The sequence below is a fragment of the Cyprinus carpio genome, chromosome A1, assembly GCF_018340385.1.
Source record: "Cyprinus carpio isolate SPL01 chromosome A1, ASM1834038v1, whole genome shotgun sequence".
NCBI lineage: Eukaryota > Metazoa > Chordata > Actinopteri > Cypriniformes > Cyprinidae > Cyprinus > Cyprinus carpio.
The window spans coordinates 569,484-588,267 of NC_056572.1; the positions used below are offsets into that span (position 1 = coordinate 569,484).

The 18,784-nt window shown below is 38.4% G+C and overlaps 2 protein-coding genes across 3 annotated transcripts; one reads left to right on the plus strand and one right to left on the minus strand.

The window, feature by feature from the left end:
• Positions 1-446: 446 nt before the first annotated feature.
• LOC109078517 (zinc finger and BTB domain-containing protein 5-like) lies at positions 447-5,538 on the plus strand. Of its 2 annotated transcripts, none has more exons than XM_042775859.1 (3): positions 447-661; positions 2,050-3,135; positions 4,158-5,538. In XM_042775859.1, the coding sequence occupies exons 2-3, from the start codon at positions 2,053-2,055 to the stop codon at positions 5,178-5,180; spliced, it is 2,106 nt and encodes a 701-aa protein (XP_042631793.1). In that variant the 5' UTR covers positions 447-661; positions 2,050-2,052; the 3' UTR covers positions 5,181-5,538. The 2 variants fall into 2 exon arrangements, with proteins under 2 accessions (XP_042631793.1, XP_042631751.1); XM_042775817.1 differs by having other exon boundaries at positions 448-657.
• Positions 5,539-8,736: 3,198 nt separating this feature from the next.
• LOC122148703 (glyoxylate reductase/hydroxypyruvate reductase-like) lies at positions 8,737-12,961 on the minus strand. The gene is made up of 9 exons (XM_042775902.1): positions 12,671-12,961; positions 11,351-11,481; positions 11,194-11,266; positions 11,002-11,118; positions 10,836-10,924; positions 10,610-10,714; positions 10,378-10,513; positions 9,483-9,613; positions 8,737-9,386 (listed from the first exon to the last, which is right to left on the minus strand). The coding sequence occupies exons 1-9, from the start codon at positions 12,829-12,831 to the stop codon at positions 9,265-9,267; spliced, it is 1,065 nt and encodes a 354-aa protein (XP_042631836.1). The 5' UTR covers positions 12,832-12,961; the 3' UTR covers positions 8,737-9,264.
• Positions 12,962-18,784: the final 5,823 nt, after the last annotated feature.

Here is an 18,784-nt window from a genome sequence, read left to right on the forward strand (position 1 = left end):
CACTTTTATTTTAATTCATTGGAGTGGTAAATAGATTTTTAAATATAAAAATGAACAATTAATTATTAAAATAAAGTGATGCAGCAGCATCAAGAACAAACATGATCTAACAATGAACAAAAATATATTTATAAATGAATATACTTAACATAAATGATACATTTAACCAAGATTAACACCAAGATACATTTATGTTGTGCAGAAGACGACATTTGTAACGATTTTGTATTCGAATACAGAACATGAGGATGAGTCGATGATGATGACAACTTTTCTTTTTTTAGGTGACCAATAACTTTAATGTTGGACTACAAAAACAACGAGATCTTCTTTTATCCTCTACAGAAGACAGTGGAAAAGAACGACGTGAGGGTTAATGATGTAAATGATCACCGAGTATTCACTTTTTGACTAACTATTCTTTAATTGCATGCGCTCGAGCGTTATTGACACTCTCCAGTACAGTAGGTGGCGGAATGGATTGTTTTCTCTACGCTTCTGAATCTGATGCTGTTTCCCGTGACGATTCTATTGTACGTGTGACTCCAGGCCAGTGCCTCGAATAATAACCATCATGGACAGATTTTGCATGTATTTCTGGATGGTATCAGAGGACAAACCCGGACTGTCTGAAGACGCATGAGACAGACGTGAAAAGTAGGTGTGTTTCAGGACTATGTGAGAGAACTGGGCTCGCAGAGTAGCCAACATAACTACTTGCTTAATTTATTGCTCATTTAAACAAAGAACTCTCTCAATATACTCTCATATCCACATTTTCTTTCTCTGTCCTGTTTTTATTATTAGAACATACGATGTGTGTAAATATGACACCCATACAAGCGTTACATTAAACTCCTTCTTTGTTTTATCTTGCAGTATATGGAGATTTATCATGACTTTATGTTTGAAAAGGATGTAAATTATATATTTAAGTCAGACTAGAGTTTTGAGGCAGATGTTTTTGTTTTGCATTTCGATGTGCAGATATATATATACATATATATATATATATATATGTATATGTGTGTGTATATATATGTATATATATATATATATATATGTATATATATATATATGTGTGTGTATATATATGTGTATATATAATTATATATATGTATGTATGTATGTGTGTATATATATGTGTGTATGTGTGTATATATATATATGTGTATATATATGTATGTATTTATTGTGGACACTTGTGTGTTTTTTTTTTTGTTTATGTGTGTGTGTGTATGTATGTGTGTGTGTGTATTGCTTTTAATGATCTGTGTCTTGTCACTGTTATTCTGTTTGTGCTGTGGAAACTTCTGTCACCAAAACAAATTCCTCGTATGTGTAAACACAGCTGGCAATAAAGCTCTTTCTGATTCTGACTTCACCACTTACAGTATTCACCTTAGCAACCATAGCTTCCACTGTACAGTTATTGTTACTACCACAAAACTGGTTATAAAACATCGAAATTAAACAAGATACCAGATTCTGAGAGCTTCTTACGTTGTTTGATAAGGTGGTAATAAGGTGCTCCCATTATAATTCATAACAGATTTAATGTCGATTCTAGTAAATGCAGCATTTTGCTGGAAACGACTGTTACTCTAAAGTGTTTGTTTAGGATTGACAAAACTTTAAGAAACTGAATTTTCTGAAATTGCCACATATTTGAAGTATTTGTCTTCTTTACTTGCATATGAATAATTGTTAATGTTTTTCATGTTATATTTGAAAATGAAATAAATTAAATGGCACACACTGTATAAAGGTACTAGATCACATCATTTTCACAACTTTTTATGTACTGAAAGACGTTTCAACAACTAAATAGTTGGCATTAAACAGTACTGTCCATTAAACACACTGTACATCTATTCCACGCTGCCTCCTTTTCATTCCTGTCAAAATTAAACATGGCTCTACCCTGACTAAAGTCTGTACTTACATGTCTGATTTTGTATACACTATGTGGCTGAATTATGTCTAGTCTGTATTGTTTGGGCATTAAATATTTCTCCATTTCGTCATCTATTCTTCATTTGTCCTCAGGTCATGGATTTCCCAGGACATTTTGAGCAGATCTTCCAGCAGCTGAACTACCAGCGGCTGCATGGACAGCTGTGTGACTGCGTGATCACGGTTGGCAGCCGTCATTTCAAGGCCCACCGTGCCGTGCTGTCCGCCTGCAGTACGCATTTCCGAGCACTGTTTACTGCTGCTGAGGGAGACGCCAGTACGAGGATGATCCATCTGGACTCGGAGGTGGTGACGGCTGAAGCGTTTGCTGCGCTGATGGACATGATGTACACGTCCACGCTGATGCTGGGAGAGAGTAACGTCATGGATGTCTTGCTGGCCGCTTCTCATCTGCATCTAAACACTGTGGTGAAAGCCTGTAAGCACTACCTTACAACTCGCACTCTTCCCATGTCTCCCCCGGCAGATCGTGGTGGTCAGCATCACGCCGAGCCGCAACAAGCAGCAGCAGCTGCCAACTCTCATCTCCAGCGCTCATTTCTGCTGCAACAGCTCGGCCTGAGCCTGGTCAATTCTGCCCTGAGTGGGGCTGAAGATGGGGGAACGGGGACCGGGAGGAGAACGGGTTCAGCATGTGCCAGCGGGTTGGTGGATCAGCACGGTTCTCACCCGACACGGCGTTTCCTGAAGCGCAAACAGCCCTTTTCCCTGATCACTTCGGAACGGGGGAGGCCACGCCTCTCCTCGCAGGTGCAGGGGATTGTGGGTGAATCAGAGGGGCGTGTGGGTGGAGAGGAGCTTCTGTCTCCAGATTCTCACGGTAAAATATTGGATGGGGTCATTCCGGGGGATGATGGAGGTTTACTAAAGCACGATGAGTATCGAAGGGGACTCACCCATGAAGACGTGCAGCTTCCCACTCAGTCAGATGGAGGGAGGGGAGCAGGACCGGAAAAAACGCTGCTGTTGCCGCGTAAAGAGGAATACCCGGATGCGAGCCATCACCATAGCGAAGGGATGAAGATAAAGAATGGAGGTGAGGAAGAAGAGGAGCAGCAGCAGCACATGCAGGTCGTGGTGAAGACTGAGCCACTGAGTTCACCTGAGGCTGTTGATGAGACTAGCGATGTTACGTCTCAGGCAGAAGGGAGTGACCAGGTAATTTAGTGGGACTGTAATGGATGTATTTCGTTACTGGATTTTAGGTCCACCTGATTTGTGAGTGTTTCTGCAGATTGTTCCAGATAAGTTAGTATTTTGCTTCCTACATTGTCCCAAACTACATGCCTCTCCATTTTGGAAAAGTAGAATTCAATTTATATAAATTTTCAAGAGGCAATGCTGTATTATTAATGATCATAATCAAGATACACCCTTTCATTGATTATTATTTTAATTTTTATGTTAAAAACTTGCACACTACTGTTCAAAAGTTTGAGGTCAGTAAGATTTTTCTTCTTATTCTGCAAGGAGACATTCAATTTATCAAAAGTCACAGTAAAGACCTTTACATTGTTTCAAAAAAATTATATTCAAGAATGCTGTTATTTTGAATTTTGTGCTTAATAAAGTATCTTGAAAGAGTCCTTAATTTTCCAAAATAAAAATAAGCAGCACAAGAGTTTTCAACAATGAAATTCTCCAAATCAACGTTTAGAATGATCTGACATTTATTAGAATAAAATACATTTTCTAATATATTTAAAAGTTATGTTGAATTTTAATAATATTTCACAATATTTCAGTTTTAGACTATTTCTGATCAATCGTAGTCTTGGTGAGCATAGAGATGTCTTTTAAAAATGTTACAAAAATTGTACCGACCCAAACAAAGAAGCAAATTTTACAATACATTTATTCAAGTTTTAATTTTTTATTTGTTGTAACAGTTTTGCTTGATTTGCTAGACCAAACAAAGAAGCAAATTTTACAATACATTTAAGAAGCAAATTTTACAATACATTTGCGGTCTTATTTTATTGCCGGTTCAAAATATATTATTGAAACTATTATTATTATTGGCAGTTTTAGAGTTTTCAGTTTGTAGCCGTTCTACTAGAGCCATACTTGCACACATTGCCTATGCAGAGATGAGCTGCATGGGAGTGTTACTAAGCTGGCTGACAGGTAAACTGACTTGCATTAAAGGGACTTTGTAAATACTTGTGATGTTTCCTCAGGTGGAGCCAGTTGGAGAAAAGCTGGAGCTGAGTCCTGAGGGCAGTGAGCGCAGCTACTCCGATCCCCAGCCCAGCTCTGAGCTGCTGATTAAACGAAACAAGGGCTTAGGAGCAGCAGAAGACAGAGGAAGAGGAGAGCAGCTCTCCTGCAGTGATGCTCTGGAGTCCTCCTCTGGATTGCATATCTCCAGTTTCCTCAGTGCAAAGGCCTTTGCTGGCAGAGGGGCGTCATCTAACCTTGCTAATAGTATTGACAATATTCCCAACACTACAACCGGAGAGTTTCAAGCAGACCACAATTCTGCTCGCTTCTTCCTCCCAAACGATTCCATCAACACTTCATCGTCCTCTCTGCAGCTCCTTCCGGGCGATGCACAGGTCTGCTCTGACCTGCAGCCAGAGTCACTTCTTCTGCGGCCACTGCATGATGGTATAGCATCATCCTCTTCATTAGCAACGTCCCGTGGTGGATCGGTGGACCAGCTCGCGCTTGAGTTCCAGCGGAACATTTTGGGATTGCAGGCCTTCCCTCGTTCATCCAGGGGTGGCGCCGGAGGGTGCCAAGCATACAGGCGCATCGCTCCCAAAGGTGCTTCAACACTTACAGACAGCCCTCAGCAATTTGGCGCTGCCTCCCCGTCCTCTTCCTCCTCAATGCTTCTCAGTGGAGTAAACTTTGAGGGTTCCGTCACCGCGGGGCAAAACGGCGGCAGCTCAAACTTGAACCCGCTCCCCCGGTTGACAAGAGCCTCTGCAGATGTTCTGTCCAAATGTAAAAAGGCACTTTCCGAGCACAATGTGCTAGTGGTTGAAGGCGCAAGGAAGTACGCCTGCAAGATCTGCTGTAAGACGTTCCTCACTCTGACGGACTGCAAGAAACACATCCGAGTTCATACGGGAGAGCGGCCGTACGCCTGTCTGAAATGCGGCAAACGCTTTAGTCAGTCCAGTCACTTGTACAAGCACTCAAAAACAACCTGCTTACGATGGCAGAGCAGCGATATGTCTAACGCCCTGCTCTAATTCAGCACAATCACAGGCACTCCAAAGACACCATACAGGGATGACCAGTTAGTTAGACCCATTAGTTTCTGACTGTTCTTACTCTACTGAATGGGAAGATCTGTACACCATAATCACACATCCACTGTTGTAGTAGCTATAGGAACTTTTTTAGGTGTTTCATGACTGTAGTATGATGTTAACATGCCATTGATTTTACAAATTGAAGGGATGGTTCACTCAGAGATGTTATTCTAGACTTGTGTGACTTGTAAAGTGTTTACACGTTCTTTTGGTTCTTGTTCATACAGTAAACGTAAGTGGGGTCCAGTGTTTTTTATGGAGAAATTTAGTTGAATCAGTCTTCAGAATATTTTTTTTTTTGACAAAAAGAGTTATTGTTTGTAGTAAAGGTTTTGTTCTTTTTTATTGTGAGTAAGTGATAAAGTAATTTTGGTGTTTGGGTGGACTATCTCTTTAAGTTTCACTGTGAGATGTTTTTAATAGAATACAGAGATGGAGATGTCTGCTTTAAGTGTTGCAAGCAGATGTCAGACAGAAGCTTAGTAGCAGAATCAAATGTCATGAGAATAGAAGCTTTGAAGTCAGAATTGTACTGTCGGCTGTGTAGCAAAGTATTTTAGCTTCTGATGTTTTCTGTTTGTTTTGATCTGAAGCATCAAAAGGAGAGAGTTGGTCATTTTTCATTTAGGTGCACCTTTAGGTCAGTGGTTCTCAACCAAGGGCCCCGCTAGGTGGCATCTTGCAAACTTTTGGTAAGTCTTAAGGGTATTTCAATTTAGTTATATTAACATGATCTTGATTAAAATCTTAAAAACACTTGAAGATGTACAACATTAAACTGACATCATATTTTTGCCTTTATTTGTTTTATTATGATATAAGTATCGAGCTAAATCTCCAGCAAAAGGGGGTCCTTGGAGTCAAAAAGGTTAAGAACCACTGCTTTAAGCTTTGTTCCAAAAAAAAAGTGACGTGACATTCAGCCAAGTATGGTGCCCCATACTCAGAATTCGTGCTCTGCATTTAACCCATCCGAAGTGCACACACACAGAGCAGTGAACACTCACACACACACTGTGAACACACACCCGGAGCAGTGGGCAGCCATTTTAACGCTGCGGCGCCCGGGGAGCAGTTGGGGGTTCGATGCCTTGCTCAAGGGCACCTAAGTCATGGTATTGAAGGTGGAGAGAGAACTGTACATGCACTCCCCCCACCCACAATTCCTGCCGGCCTGATGCTCGAACTCACAACCCTTCGATTGGGAGTCCGACTCTCTAACCATTAGGCCACGACTTACTGCTTTAAGCTTTGTTCCAAAACTGCCTATATAGGCAGCATCCTTAGAACTGAACTGAATTTATAGTATTAAGGTTGCATCAGGATACTGACTCTTTCTGTGTCAACGAGAGATTCTGACGGCCACTTTACCAATTGGCGATTGGCTCTTTTATTTAGAAGGTGGGACTTATTCCACCATATTTTGAATTGCACTTTCTCCCACTCATAGTAATGAGTGCACTTTCTTGTGTCTAAAGTATTTGGTTTGATGTTAGCATGTTGGTAAGCTAACAGAGTTATTACACATTATTGTATATTTTTTAAATATGTTTAATCAGTATTTTAAGTGTATTTATTATCATGCATTTTGAATGCATTTTTTCCCACTGAGCTTGGTACAATGCATCCTAGTATTGCCTCCACTGTGCGGGATACATGTGATGCTGCTTTAGAAATTTGTCCAGCACCAAATTCCTTATGGTTCAGTCTTCACATGAAGAGAATGGCAATGACGCCTTAAAATGCTATCTAGGTTGTCTACCAGAATCACTACTGTTACACCTTTACTGTTAGAAGTAAAAAACTTCAGAAACCCTCCACCTTCCCCAGCTCCACCTGTATAGACCTGCTGTGGGGTTATTTTTATTTTTCTTATTTCTTACATGCTCACAGCAGCATATCTGTGAATGTATTGGAAGTAGCAAGTCTGTATTTCCTCTGTTGCCGCAGCAGTGTAGCAGATCTATATTCTGCCAAGACCAAACTAAATAACATTGTCATGTATTTTACCACGCTCTCTGAGAGTTGTCATGACAGAACTGATTTTAGCACTGACAGAATGGTAGACTATGATGTTTATGGGTACAGTTTCCATATTAGCATTTCTTAAAGCACTTGCTTACTGATTAAATTCATATTGATGAATTTGAGTGCTAGCTATTGGTGAGGTTGTCACTTTAGAAAAGGATGTTGCATTCATGTGCCTCTTTTGACCTTCCAGTGCACAGAGAGAAAACCATTATGTAAAAATTGCACCTTCAGTCTTTAAGGCTATAATGTTTTATGGGTTGTGGAGTAATACATACTTGATACATACATACTTGTAAATGAAAATAGATGTTCAGTCATTGTGTTAGTGGTTGTTTATGGATACTGTTAGCGGTAATAACAGTCTTGTCGTAGTACTGTGTGACGTCTGAGTGTTGTCTTCTGTGATGTTTTTAATGCTGTACTGAGAGTCAAAGTCCTTAAATACTTAAAGTATAGCCGTTAAGATTTAGAAGCTGCTTTTATAAACATTCCAACCTGTAAATAAGCTGTTACTGCAGAATAGTAACATTTTATGCCATCTTTAATTTGACAGTAGTAATGATTTTGCCTTTATGGTATATATTGCCCCTGTTTGAAATCTTGTTAGATTGGATGGACTTAAAGATTCTTCTGAATATGAAAAATTATAACCTACCCCCATATCAAAAACTATAAATTCATCCAAAATAAAATGGAGACATATAAGTCTAAATTATTGTACTTTATTATTTTTTGTGTTTTTTTTTTTTTTTTACATGAACGTTGACACTTGAGTGTTTATGAAAAAGTTTTGTTACAACATTCCTAATATAATCAGCAAAATATACTGAACATATCAGAAATCCAAAACATGTTTGAACTCTCAATTTACTCGTTAATTGTAAAACAGCAGTTGACCTTAAATGTTTGTGCATATGTGTTAAATGTAACTAATTATACAGGACTTTTTCTTTAAATGACCTGAATCACAATGGAAGTAAAACAACTGCCTTATGTGATTTTTTTTTTTTTTTATTGATGCTCAGATCTAGAGATGCCAGAAGTGAAGGAATTAATGTGAGTCAGTGTAATGGCTATCAATCGCACAATGTTAGAGCACTCATTTTTTTCTACTGGCTTAAAGAAGAATTAAGTGAATAAAATCATGAAGAATGCTATTCATTCAGTCTGTCTTTTCATTCATGTATTTGTGTTATTTTGAAAGGGATGACTTAAAAGTTCCAAACTGGCAACATATTTGAGGACTGAAAGATTTGCATGGATCTCACTAGTGTTTGCTCTTTGTAGATGATTGATCTCAGACTGTGAACCTTGCCTGTGTGCTCACAAACACTGGGCTTTTGATGTTACAACACATACGTGGGGTCAGCACTGTTGTTCTTTTAAAGGAATAATTCATCTAAAAAAGACAATTCTGTCACTATAAACTTAAGCCATTAATGCTTTATGCTTTTTTTTTTTAAACCAAGCTACAGTCCATGTAGTCCACTTTGCTTCTCATTTGTTTGACATTTATGTTGTACTTCTGACATTTATAGACTCATTTTATATATTTTTTGTAGGGATACATGATATACAAGTTATCAACCAATAATAGACTTTTTTAAATTACTGGTATCGTTCAATATTTCATTTTTAATTGTGATGCTCATTTTCTATATTTTTGCCACCTAAATTGCCTTTGCCATCAACTAACACAATAGATCAACACTTAAGTTCAAAAACACCAATATTCAAAAACACTATTAAAAGGAATCTTTAGCAAAACTCAAAATGCATATCCATTTGTAACATTGAAAATGATTATTTTGTTAATTCAAAATTATAGATTGGCTATTTATTGGTTATTGGCTTTAACATGTAAATAGTTAATTTGTCTTTTTTTATGACAGTTGTGGTCACTATGAGATGTGTGAAGATTTTTCAGAAATTCTCTGTCCCATTAAAAAAATAAAATAAAATTCAGAATTTTCAATTTGGTTGTCTAGTTCTACAGCTTGAGTTCTTTAGGCATGGGTTCTCCTCTGAGTCCAGCCAGCAGGTTGTTGGCAGCAAGAGCAGACATGGAGTTCCGTGTCGTGTAGGAAGCACTGGCAACGTGGGGAAGAATCACTGTAAATTCAAACATGGACACAGAATATTAGATTTTTTTCAGAAAACACCTGCCAAATACTTTAATAAAATGCATGAACGCATGTGCATGCTTACCACAGTTTTTGAGTGTGAAGAGAGGATGGTGTGTGGGCAGCGGTTCAGGTGTGGTGACGTCCAGCCCGGCTCCAGCGATCAGACCGGTGGACAGGGCTTCATACAGGTCCTCCTGATTAACCACTCCTCCTCTTTACAATAACAACACAAACACAATCATGCAGTGAAGTGCCGAGAGTCGCTAGTGTACTGTGGTTCATGTTCATTTGAGGTAAATAATATAAACAGTTTATAAACATGACATTTGCTGCCTTTTTTTTTTTTCATTACAATGACATATGTCTTCATTTACACTTTAAGAAAATACTAAAAACTACTGGTAATTTTCTGCCAGGATGTTATTTACAGAATTTCCTATAATCCTACATCACAATATAATGCAAAACAATCTCTACAGAAAATTCCTTCACATTAACACACATCGTGCCTAGTTTTTACAGACTTTTATTAGAGTGTAAGCCAGGGCTGCAACTTCGGTCAAATTGTATTTGATTAAGGTTGGAGATAAACTCTGCAGGACACCGGCCCTCCAGGACTGAAGTTGCCCAGCCCTGGTTTAAGGTGTATTAAACATGAACATATGCCCTGCACCTTATAGAGTTTACACTTCAAGCGTCAACTGCTCAATTTTAAGTGGTATTCACTGCAAGACAGAAACAGTGTGTTGATCTGTTTCATAAACCTTAGATTTATGTATCTTGATTAACAAACATTATTTTTTTTCTTCTGCAAAAATTATGTTGATTAATTCTTGCAATTGCAAGATAACAAACACCTGAAATTTGAGCCAAAGTAACAAAAATTATCTAAAACCAAGCATTGATATATATATAAATATAAATAATGTTATATAAATAATGATAAATTAAAAATGGAAAGAATGTCTTAGTGCTACCTGCTTGTGTTGATGAAGATGGCGTTTTTCTTCATCTTGGAGAAGAGATTCCAATTGCAGATGCCATAAGTCTCTGGAGTCAGAGCACAGCATATGGCCAGAAAATCAGACTGTTTGGCCAGCTCATCTAAAGAGACTAAAACACACACACACATACACACACACACACAGTTCATTTATTTGCTACCTTGCAACTCCAACTGTCATGAAGGTTCTGTGAAGATTTTCCCACCATATTCGGCCTCTATCATATTTGCAAGCTCAGGTCTCAGCGCCACATCTGTGTAGATGAACTTTTTCACCTTAAACGGCTTCAGACGCTCGGCGATAGCCACACCTACCCAGCACACACACACACACACACACACACACATGTAAATTAATCTGACATATTATGACACCCACCTAATAAATGATTCAGAAATTATATAGAGTCATAAAACCATCCTACTCCTTACCAATCCTCCCTAGTCCCAAGATGCCAACTGTGCTGTTTGCTAGTTCATGACCACACAGCCATAAAGTTCTCCATGTTCCCCAGCCACCTCTAAACACAAGTATAAATCAGTATGCGTCAGTGCATGATTAGCTAGCAAATGTGTAAGTTTTGATGGCTATTAGTACGTTTTAGCCTCATGTGTGGCCTCAATGAGTCTTCTGGACGTAGCGAGTAACAGGGCAACCGTCAATTCAGCAACGCAATCAGTCAGAACATCCGGAGTATATCCTACACGTATTCCCCTGGAAAAAACACAAGCCAAGTCATCAAGGCACAGTTAAAGAAATTCACATCTAAATATTACTCATGCAACTGACCTTTTCTTGAGCTCATCCAGAGAAAGATGATCAAAGCCCACTGACATAGTGCTGATGACTTTTAGATTTGGACCTGCATTATTGAGACACGCATTCAATACGTCACTGCATTTGTCCTGATTCGTTTCAACCTACTGATCATGCATCGCAAGCTAACCTGCAGCATTCAATAGTTGTGCGTCAATCTTCTCTGTGAGCACACACAGTATTCCTTCGCAACCTTTGACCCTTTTCAGCAGCTCCACTCGGGGCACAGGGTCATCAGAGTCCCACATCTCAAACTGCACCCTAAGATTGTGTGGGCAGAATTGAGAATTAAATTAAATTCATACATTTCTTTTTGACAGAAGAAAGAAGGCATGAACATCTTGGATGAAATGGGAGTGAGTAAATTATTAGGCAAGTTTTATTCTGGAAGTGAACTAATCCTTTAAAGAGTGAGAGAAAGATTTGAAAAGAGAGCAGTTCAATGATTTACATGTAAGTAGCAGACCATAAACTCCCAAAACAAAGTTATATTGACTAAAATGGCACATCATCAAAAGACAGACTTTTTTGTTTTCTTTGACCCTGACATTGTTATTTTTATTTCTTTACTGTTTTCAAATCTGCATAGAAATGAGTCTGATACACCAGATGACTAATGTTCAAAATGGGAATGCTGAGCCAATTGGTCAAAAGATTTTTATTAACTTTCTCTCTCTCAGTTATACATTACAGTTTTCCACATGTTGAAAAAATGTAACCTATGAAGGTCTTGTTGGGGTAGACTCGGTTGTGTCCATGTTACATATATTACTTGTTAATATAATGAATTAAATAGCATTTACAATATGGTCTAGTTAATTCATTAACCAACATGAACTAGCAGTGAGCAATATGTTTCAATTATTAACCTTTATAAATGTTAGTTAATAAAAGTAGCTACAATTTTTCAGTTCATGTCTGTTTACAGTGCATTACTGTATATTAACAGCTACAACTTTTGATGAAATGAAATGTCTTTGTAAATGTTAAAGCTTAATAAATGCTGTAGAATTAGGCCAAAGTTCATTATTAATTCATGTATGTTAACTTATGTAAACAAGTTAAACCTTACTGTAAAGTAGGCTACCTTGTCACGTGTTGTGTTGCTCCATCATTTTACAGTACACTACATGTACTCACAGTGCAGCATATTTAAGAAAGTACTGGATAGTATAAGGTTGCTAGCCTACATAGGGGTAGGGTCAGGGTTAGTCCCTGCTTATTACCCATTTATTGTAATTAATATAATAAGTACACAGTATTTAATACATGCGGAACTGAACTGTAAAATAAAGTGCTACTCAATTTTTTAGGTAGCCTATTTATTTATTTATTTATAAACTTTGCGGACATAAAAATGTTAAGTCAAATAATACATTTTAGGCAAATAACAACCTTGGAGCACATTTTATGAAAGTAGCTGGTGTAAAAAATGTTTGTTTCAACCTACTGTCCAGATTTGCGGAGAATGTCCAGTCCCTCCGGCGGCACCTTGCGCGTCACAAACACTTTCGGTAACGTGGACATCGCGCGATTAAATCCGGTGACGGTACACGGGGCGATTCTCTGCAGCCTCCCGAGCGCTGTTCTGCTGCACCACATTACGAGCATTATCAATCAATTCAGGGACCTGAAGTCAAGGATGACAGAAGTTGGAAGAAGCAGCAGGGGCTGTGTGTGGACAGTTTGAGGGGAGGAAACGAATGGGTGGTCTGTCTCTCCACACAACAGAGAGCACATATGTCGGATAAATATGTGTTTTGCTTGTATATTTGTTTTTACATTCCAAAGTACCATAACTAATCACAACACACGGTGTATGCGTCTCAAGTTCTGCTATCTGTGGTATTGATTTTGTTTCAGTCAATCATTAATTAGGGTCGCAAGCAAATGTTTATTGTAATGAATGAAAAATATTAAAATGCACTTTAACAAATGCAAAAGAACATGCATTTAAAACTAAACAATAGAATTCAAATATATCTAATAAATAGAACAAAAAATGCTTAACTTAACCTATTTATAATAACTATTAAAAATAACAAAAGACTAAATAAAAGAAAGAAAAAACAAAAACAAATTTAGGACTCTGTGTTCCAGTGATATCACCCCTGTGAGATGTTTTTATGAATCTGTAATTATTGTAGTTCAAGGATTCATATGCAACTGAGTCAGGAATGTGTGTGTATGACAGTTTCTGGTCAATGTTTTATAGGTCTCTTTGTCAATACAAGCAGTTTTTTTGTACTTCTGACTTAACCAGACAGTCTTGTGCTGAAACAGTAGTGTTTATAGTGTAGTTTTTAATTGTAGTGTATTAGTTGATGGGCAATATTTTCGGCCTTCATCTGAATAGTTTCCCATATCAGTCCCAGTTTGGTTTGTGAGGAGCCAGTTCTTTCTACCAGAAAGTAGTAATGGAAAGTGTGCCACAGCGATGATTTCGCAGTCTGTTATAAATAAATGACACTGCAATACGTGTCTGGAATGGCTTGACAAAGTCCAATAGACCTCTCAACCTTAGATACAAAAAATATGAATGACCAGGAAGGTTGTAGCCGTCTTTCAGATCTTGAAAGGTCTTAAGCCCTGGCAATGAAATATATCTCGCTAACATATAAACCTTGATCAGACCAAGGCTTAAAGCCAAAAGGTTTATTTCCAGATTGTAGCCTAAATAATAGTTATTCCAAATGGGTGATGAAACTTATATTAAATCTTATAAAAAGAGCATAATAAGACCCCTTTAAGAAAACAAAGTGAAGAAAGAAAAGAAAATATACAAACAGGGTACATCAACATCTTGAGGAACAAACAAGATACATGACGTGCATTGTAAATCAATCAAAGGATCAATTTAAGGCAAGTGGGGCCACTGCAGACTACCAGGAGCCCGAGGGGGCCCTAAGATTTAAGGTGGCACAAGGGCCGTGGGAAGAGGTTTTAAGTTGGGGGTGCTGTAGTGGGAGGTGCATTTTTTTGCGTGTCAGGTGGACACCTCTTAATAATGTCTAAGTCTAATAACAAAGTAAACACACACTAATAAGAATTAAACATATTTATACCAATCTTGTAACCAGACTCCGTTGCACATAGCAGACACGTACAAATAGCCAAGATAGTTAAACAGCTCCAAAAGGTTGTCGCGCACAGCGGACGTCTTCGCCTTGACGTTCAACGTGAGGTCAGTTGACAATGATGCATTCTGGCTGACCTCCCAGGGCGAGTTTTTTAAGGCGACCTTATTTAGAATGTGTCACTTTATGGTTTCCATGGTGACGCGTCATTGCTTGTCACGTGACACACCGCAACAACAACAGAGCTGAATGAATGATGATCTGCTTTTATGTCATTTTTCCTTTTTATTCAAAATATTCACAAATTTGTTAGATATGGCATGAAATATCTGATATTCCGATTGTCAAATATATGCAAGTGGAAGTGTTTTAAAACACATTTTTAACGATCGCGTTAGTTGAGCTGTATGCGCGACGGCATCTTAGTTTGTGCCGCAGACGCAGTTCAGAGAATCGGATCTGTTGGATTTACAACACGTGAATTCATCCACTTCTCCCGAAATACATAAAAGTAAGTGGCTGGTGAACTGGGAGAAGAATAGAGTAAACTTTAAAGTTACTTACACATGTGTATCTGATATGAATAAAACAACGTGTCTAATTATAATGGAAAGGATTATTATTATTGCCTCTTCCTTTGACATCAGTGTGTATTTTACAAACTCTAAATGTATTGTTTTTTTTAGTACTTATATGTCTGAAACCTAAAAATAAACATTATGTGGTTGAAAACACTGAAAAGTTGTGTTATATGACAGCTCTGAACCTATGCTCTGAACGCGCCTCAACGCCAGCCAACACGTGAAAGCACATTTGAATTTAGCAGTTGATCACGTCATGCACTGGGACCAGCCTAGACTGATCACACCGGTGTGATCGTACGTACGTGCGAAAGGGTCAATAATTATTTAGTTGTGCTCAAAACCTCCTCGTGCATAAACTTCTTAGGTTAATAACAAACAGGAGGATTTAAAACATGTTTTAATACTTTTATGTATTTATTTTTTTGCATCTGTCAGAGAGTGCTGTAATGTCTGCATTTTCCAACGGGGGTGCTGCAGCACATGCAGCACCCCTACTTCCCACGGCCATGGTGCAAGTGGGGCCACTGCAGACTACCAGGAGCCCGAGGGGGCCCTAAGATATTTCTCCTAGAATATGTGAGGAGCCCAGCAGTTTATATAAGGCTTCTCAAACAGCACTTTATAACTTTTCTCAAAACATCCTTGTAGCCTATCAGAGAGCTGTATTTGCTTACACTTATACAGGGTTGCCAACTTTGGGACTTTGGCTGGAGTGAGACTAAAATTTCAGTTTGCGCGTGTGCGCGGAGAAAATGTTTTGGTAACCCTAATTTTAAAAATCAATGTCAGTCCTTGTTTACTTTGTATAAAGCTAGTCAAATTATGTGACTAGCTTACCTGCTGACGCTCTTCTTGATTCTTCTCCTCTCCATCATCTCCATCTTTCTTTTGAAATATTTCAGCAAGCTCATCTAACAAAACGTAATTAGGTCAGAAATTAACTTTTTGGCTGACCTGCCACGGGGACTGGTAGATGAAAAAATCCACCAGCCAAGCATATTATTTTTTTACCAGTCAAAATAATAAGCATTTTTTTTTTGTATATACTTTAATTTCATTTCATTTAATTTAGTTGATATGGTAGGGTTGTTATGTTGGGTTCAAACATGAAAAATTGTCCAGAGCAAAATTTGAAATGTATAATAAAAAAAAAATCTATATATTGATCAAAATCAGAGAAATGTATGAAATATTACTATCATTGGAGTGAAATATTTTTATTTTTGTCAGTTTTGTTACCTGACTCGTGTGTAAGGGAAGGCAGAATGTACTCGGTTACTTACGTAACCTCGGTTCCCTGAGAGATAAGGGAACGAGTATTGCGTTGCAAACGCTATGAGAAAATTAATTTTCTCGAGAAAATAACGGCCATGGTATGTAAAGCAGAAGCAGCCTGGCCAGCGGCGGAGTGTGCAGGATCTGCGAGTGCTGAAGACGTTCTGCGCGGCTTTGATGGGTGCGCGGCCACAAATGGGTGGCGACCGCTTCTTCCAGTGGCAGGAGCTTCACATATAATTTTTCCTCAGCGCCGTCAACAAATGGAGTGTTGGCTGTTCTTAAAAACTGCCGCCGACTTGAGCTGCAAAGAGCGTTGTCAAAGACGCTTGTCAAAAAGTACGGGGAAGCTTGACGCTTTGGCCGCTCTGAATATTGAGTGCGCGCACGCGGCCGGGGCTCTCTCTCTCTCTCTCTCTGCTCGTGCGCGCTGAAAATGTCATATTTTGGTATGAACATTAACCCGCCAGTGTGGCGGATAGCATTTTGAGATTTACTCGTCAAACGGAAAATCTACCCGCATTTGGCGCTTGGCGGGTGTTAATTTCGGACCCTACATAAGACTATTTTTATTGAGCAATTTAGCTAGACCACATCATAACGCACGTCAGACAACATTTGCAACTATAGTTGAAGTCTGTAACTTAGTCTCGGCACACAGACTGATTAGGCAAGTACGTTTGCAGTGACAAGGCTCACCATTTTATTATTTGCTTTCCTTGATTGTCTTCCAAACTTTCACACGTGCCGACTCCGACTCCGAACCTATGCTCCGAACTCTCTCTGAACTTCTCACACGCAACTGACGTATCAGGTGCAAGGTTTTTAGTTAATCAACGATCAGAGAATACTGCAGTAAGAACGTTGTAGGGAGATGTAACAGCTGTGGTCCTTAAACTCCTCTCCTGTCATTAATACGCTGTGGTCTAGTCATCAACAGAAAATTAACGGATTGAGAGGGGAGAAAAATGGATTTTGGCGTGACATTTCTTGCGTGTGCGTGAGAGCGTGAGATTGATGCTGAAAGCGTGAGTGTCACGCCAGATGCGTGAGAGTTGGCAACCCTGCTTATATCCTGTCATCACAACAGTCAGTCATTGGTGTTTATTTGTTATAATAAAAGTAACTTATGCTCTGATAATACACACATCATTTATTAAAACCCCAATCAGGTTTTACCCCAGACAGACAGCACATAATGTTGTGAATCCTACCGTTATACGAAGTAGTGCCTGCAAACGTTTATTCAGTGAAAACTGTACAAAAGGTGCACGTTTGAGATCGAGCGCGTGACGTGACGTCATCGCCGCTCTCATCATAAATAAAAGTGAAAGTAAATGCTCAGATTTAACATTTCGCTATTTAATATGCAGGAATCGATTCTATACGGGGTATCGAAGTGTTTCATAGTATAATCGGCAATGTCGTGAATTAACGTGTAGTTACTTGATAAAAAGGTGGAGGATTAAATGTTGATCAAGGTGAGTGCTTCCGCTTTACAAGTGACTTCCGCATTGTTATTTTCCCTGATGGACGAATTAGTTCTTTTTAAATGTGTTTGATATTTTTGATTTGTAATCACACGAACGTAGATTCATTGGTGTTTCATGTTTTATCATTAAAAAAACGACTATCATCGTGTGTTTGAGTGAACACCGTGTCTCATGATACTGTTTCTTTGACTCTTAGGATCCGTTATACTGAATCATTGTGTTTGACATTTCCATCCAGAGTCAGTGGTTTAGATCAGATTCTGTGAACTGCTCGGCTTTATCATGGATGACACACAAACATTCAGAGATGAAGATTTTTCTCAAGGATGCAGGTAGACCTATTTTGACTCTTTTAAATCATAGAAGATGGCAAGATGTTAAGTTAAAAATTAATATTTTTCCTAAACTGCCTCCTCATAAACTGCTTTTTGATGAAAAATTATTTTTAAAGACCTTATAGTAAAGTGATCATCATCATAAAGAATTAAATCTGTTCTGTTATAGTCAAAAGAGATCAGATCCAGAGCCCAGCTGTGTGTCTGTGAGGAGTGACCAGTCTATGGATCATATAATAGAGTTAAAGAGTGGAGATACACAGCCTGATCACAGGTATAACACTTCCATCAAAATATGATTAGAGTTTGACATGTTATCAGAAAGGTTTTAGGTGTTTTTACAATATATGAGAAAGTCCTTGTTGTACATTGTTTATAGTTTTTTTCCGCTGAAATTTTAACACATCTGTGAAAGCACTCAGTTCAAATTACAATTTTTGTATGAACTTAATGTAAATTAAATTAGCATAAAGTGCTCTTTAAAGTGATTTTTAAAATGATAAATACGAATATCCTTGGTTGAATATTGCAAATCAAAGGGTTAACTTTAATCTGTCTCTGCTGTAGTTCGGTTCATCATAAGAGATCAGATCCAGAGCTCAGCTGTGTGTCTATGAGGAGTGACCAGTCTATGGATCATACAATAGAGTTAAAGAGTGGAAATACACAGCCTGATCTCAGGTATAACATTTCCATTAAAATGTGATTCCATTAAAATGTAGTACTGAATGAAGTTCTCTTGAAAGTGATTGTTTTAGTGATAATTGAATAGGCAATTTGTTAAATATGTTGTTTCGAAG

Excerpts from the sequence above, each read along its gene's own strand:
- LOC109078517 (XM_042775859.1), top strand. The coding sequence starts at position 2,053 with ATGGATTTCCCAGGACATTTTGAGCAGATCTTCCAGCAGCTGAACTAC. Across the intron at positions 3,136-4,157 it reads AGGCAGAAGGGAGTGACCAG|GTGGAGCCAGTTGGAGAAAA; the intron begins GTAATTTAGTGG and ends ATGTTTCCTCAG.
- LOC122148703 (XM_042775902.1), bottom strand. The coding sequence starts at position 12,831 with ATGCTCGTAATGTGGTGCAGCAGAACAGCGCTCGGGAGGCTGCAGAGA. Across the intron at positions 11,119-11,193 it reads CTGGATGAGCTCAAGAAAAG|GGGAATACGTGTAGGATATA; the intron begins GTCAGTTGCATG and ends TGTTTTTTCCAG. Across the intron at positions 10,715-10,835 it reads CTTGGGACTAGGGAGGATTG|GTGTGGCTATCGCCGAGCGT; the intron begins GTAAGGAGTAGG and ends TGTGCTGGGTAG.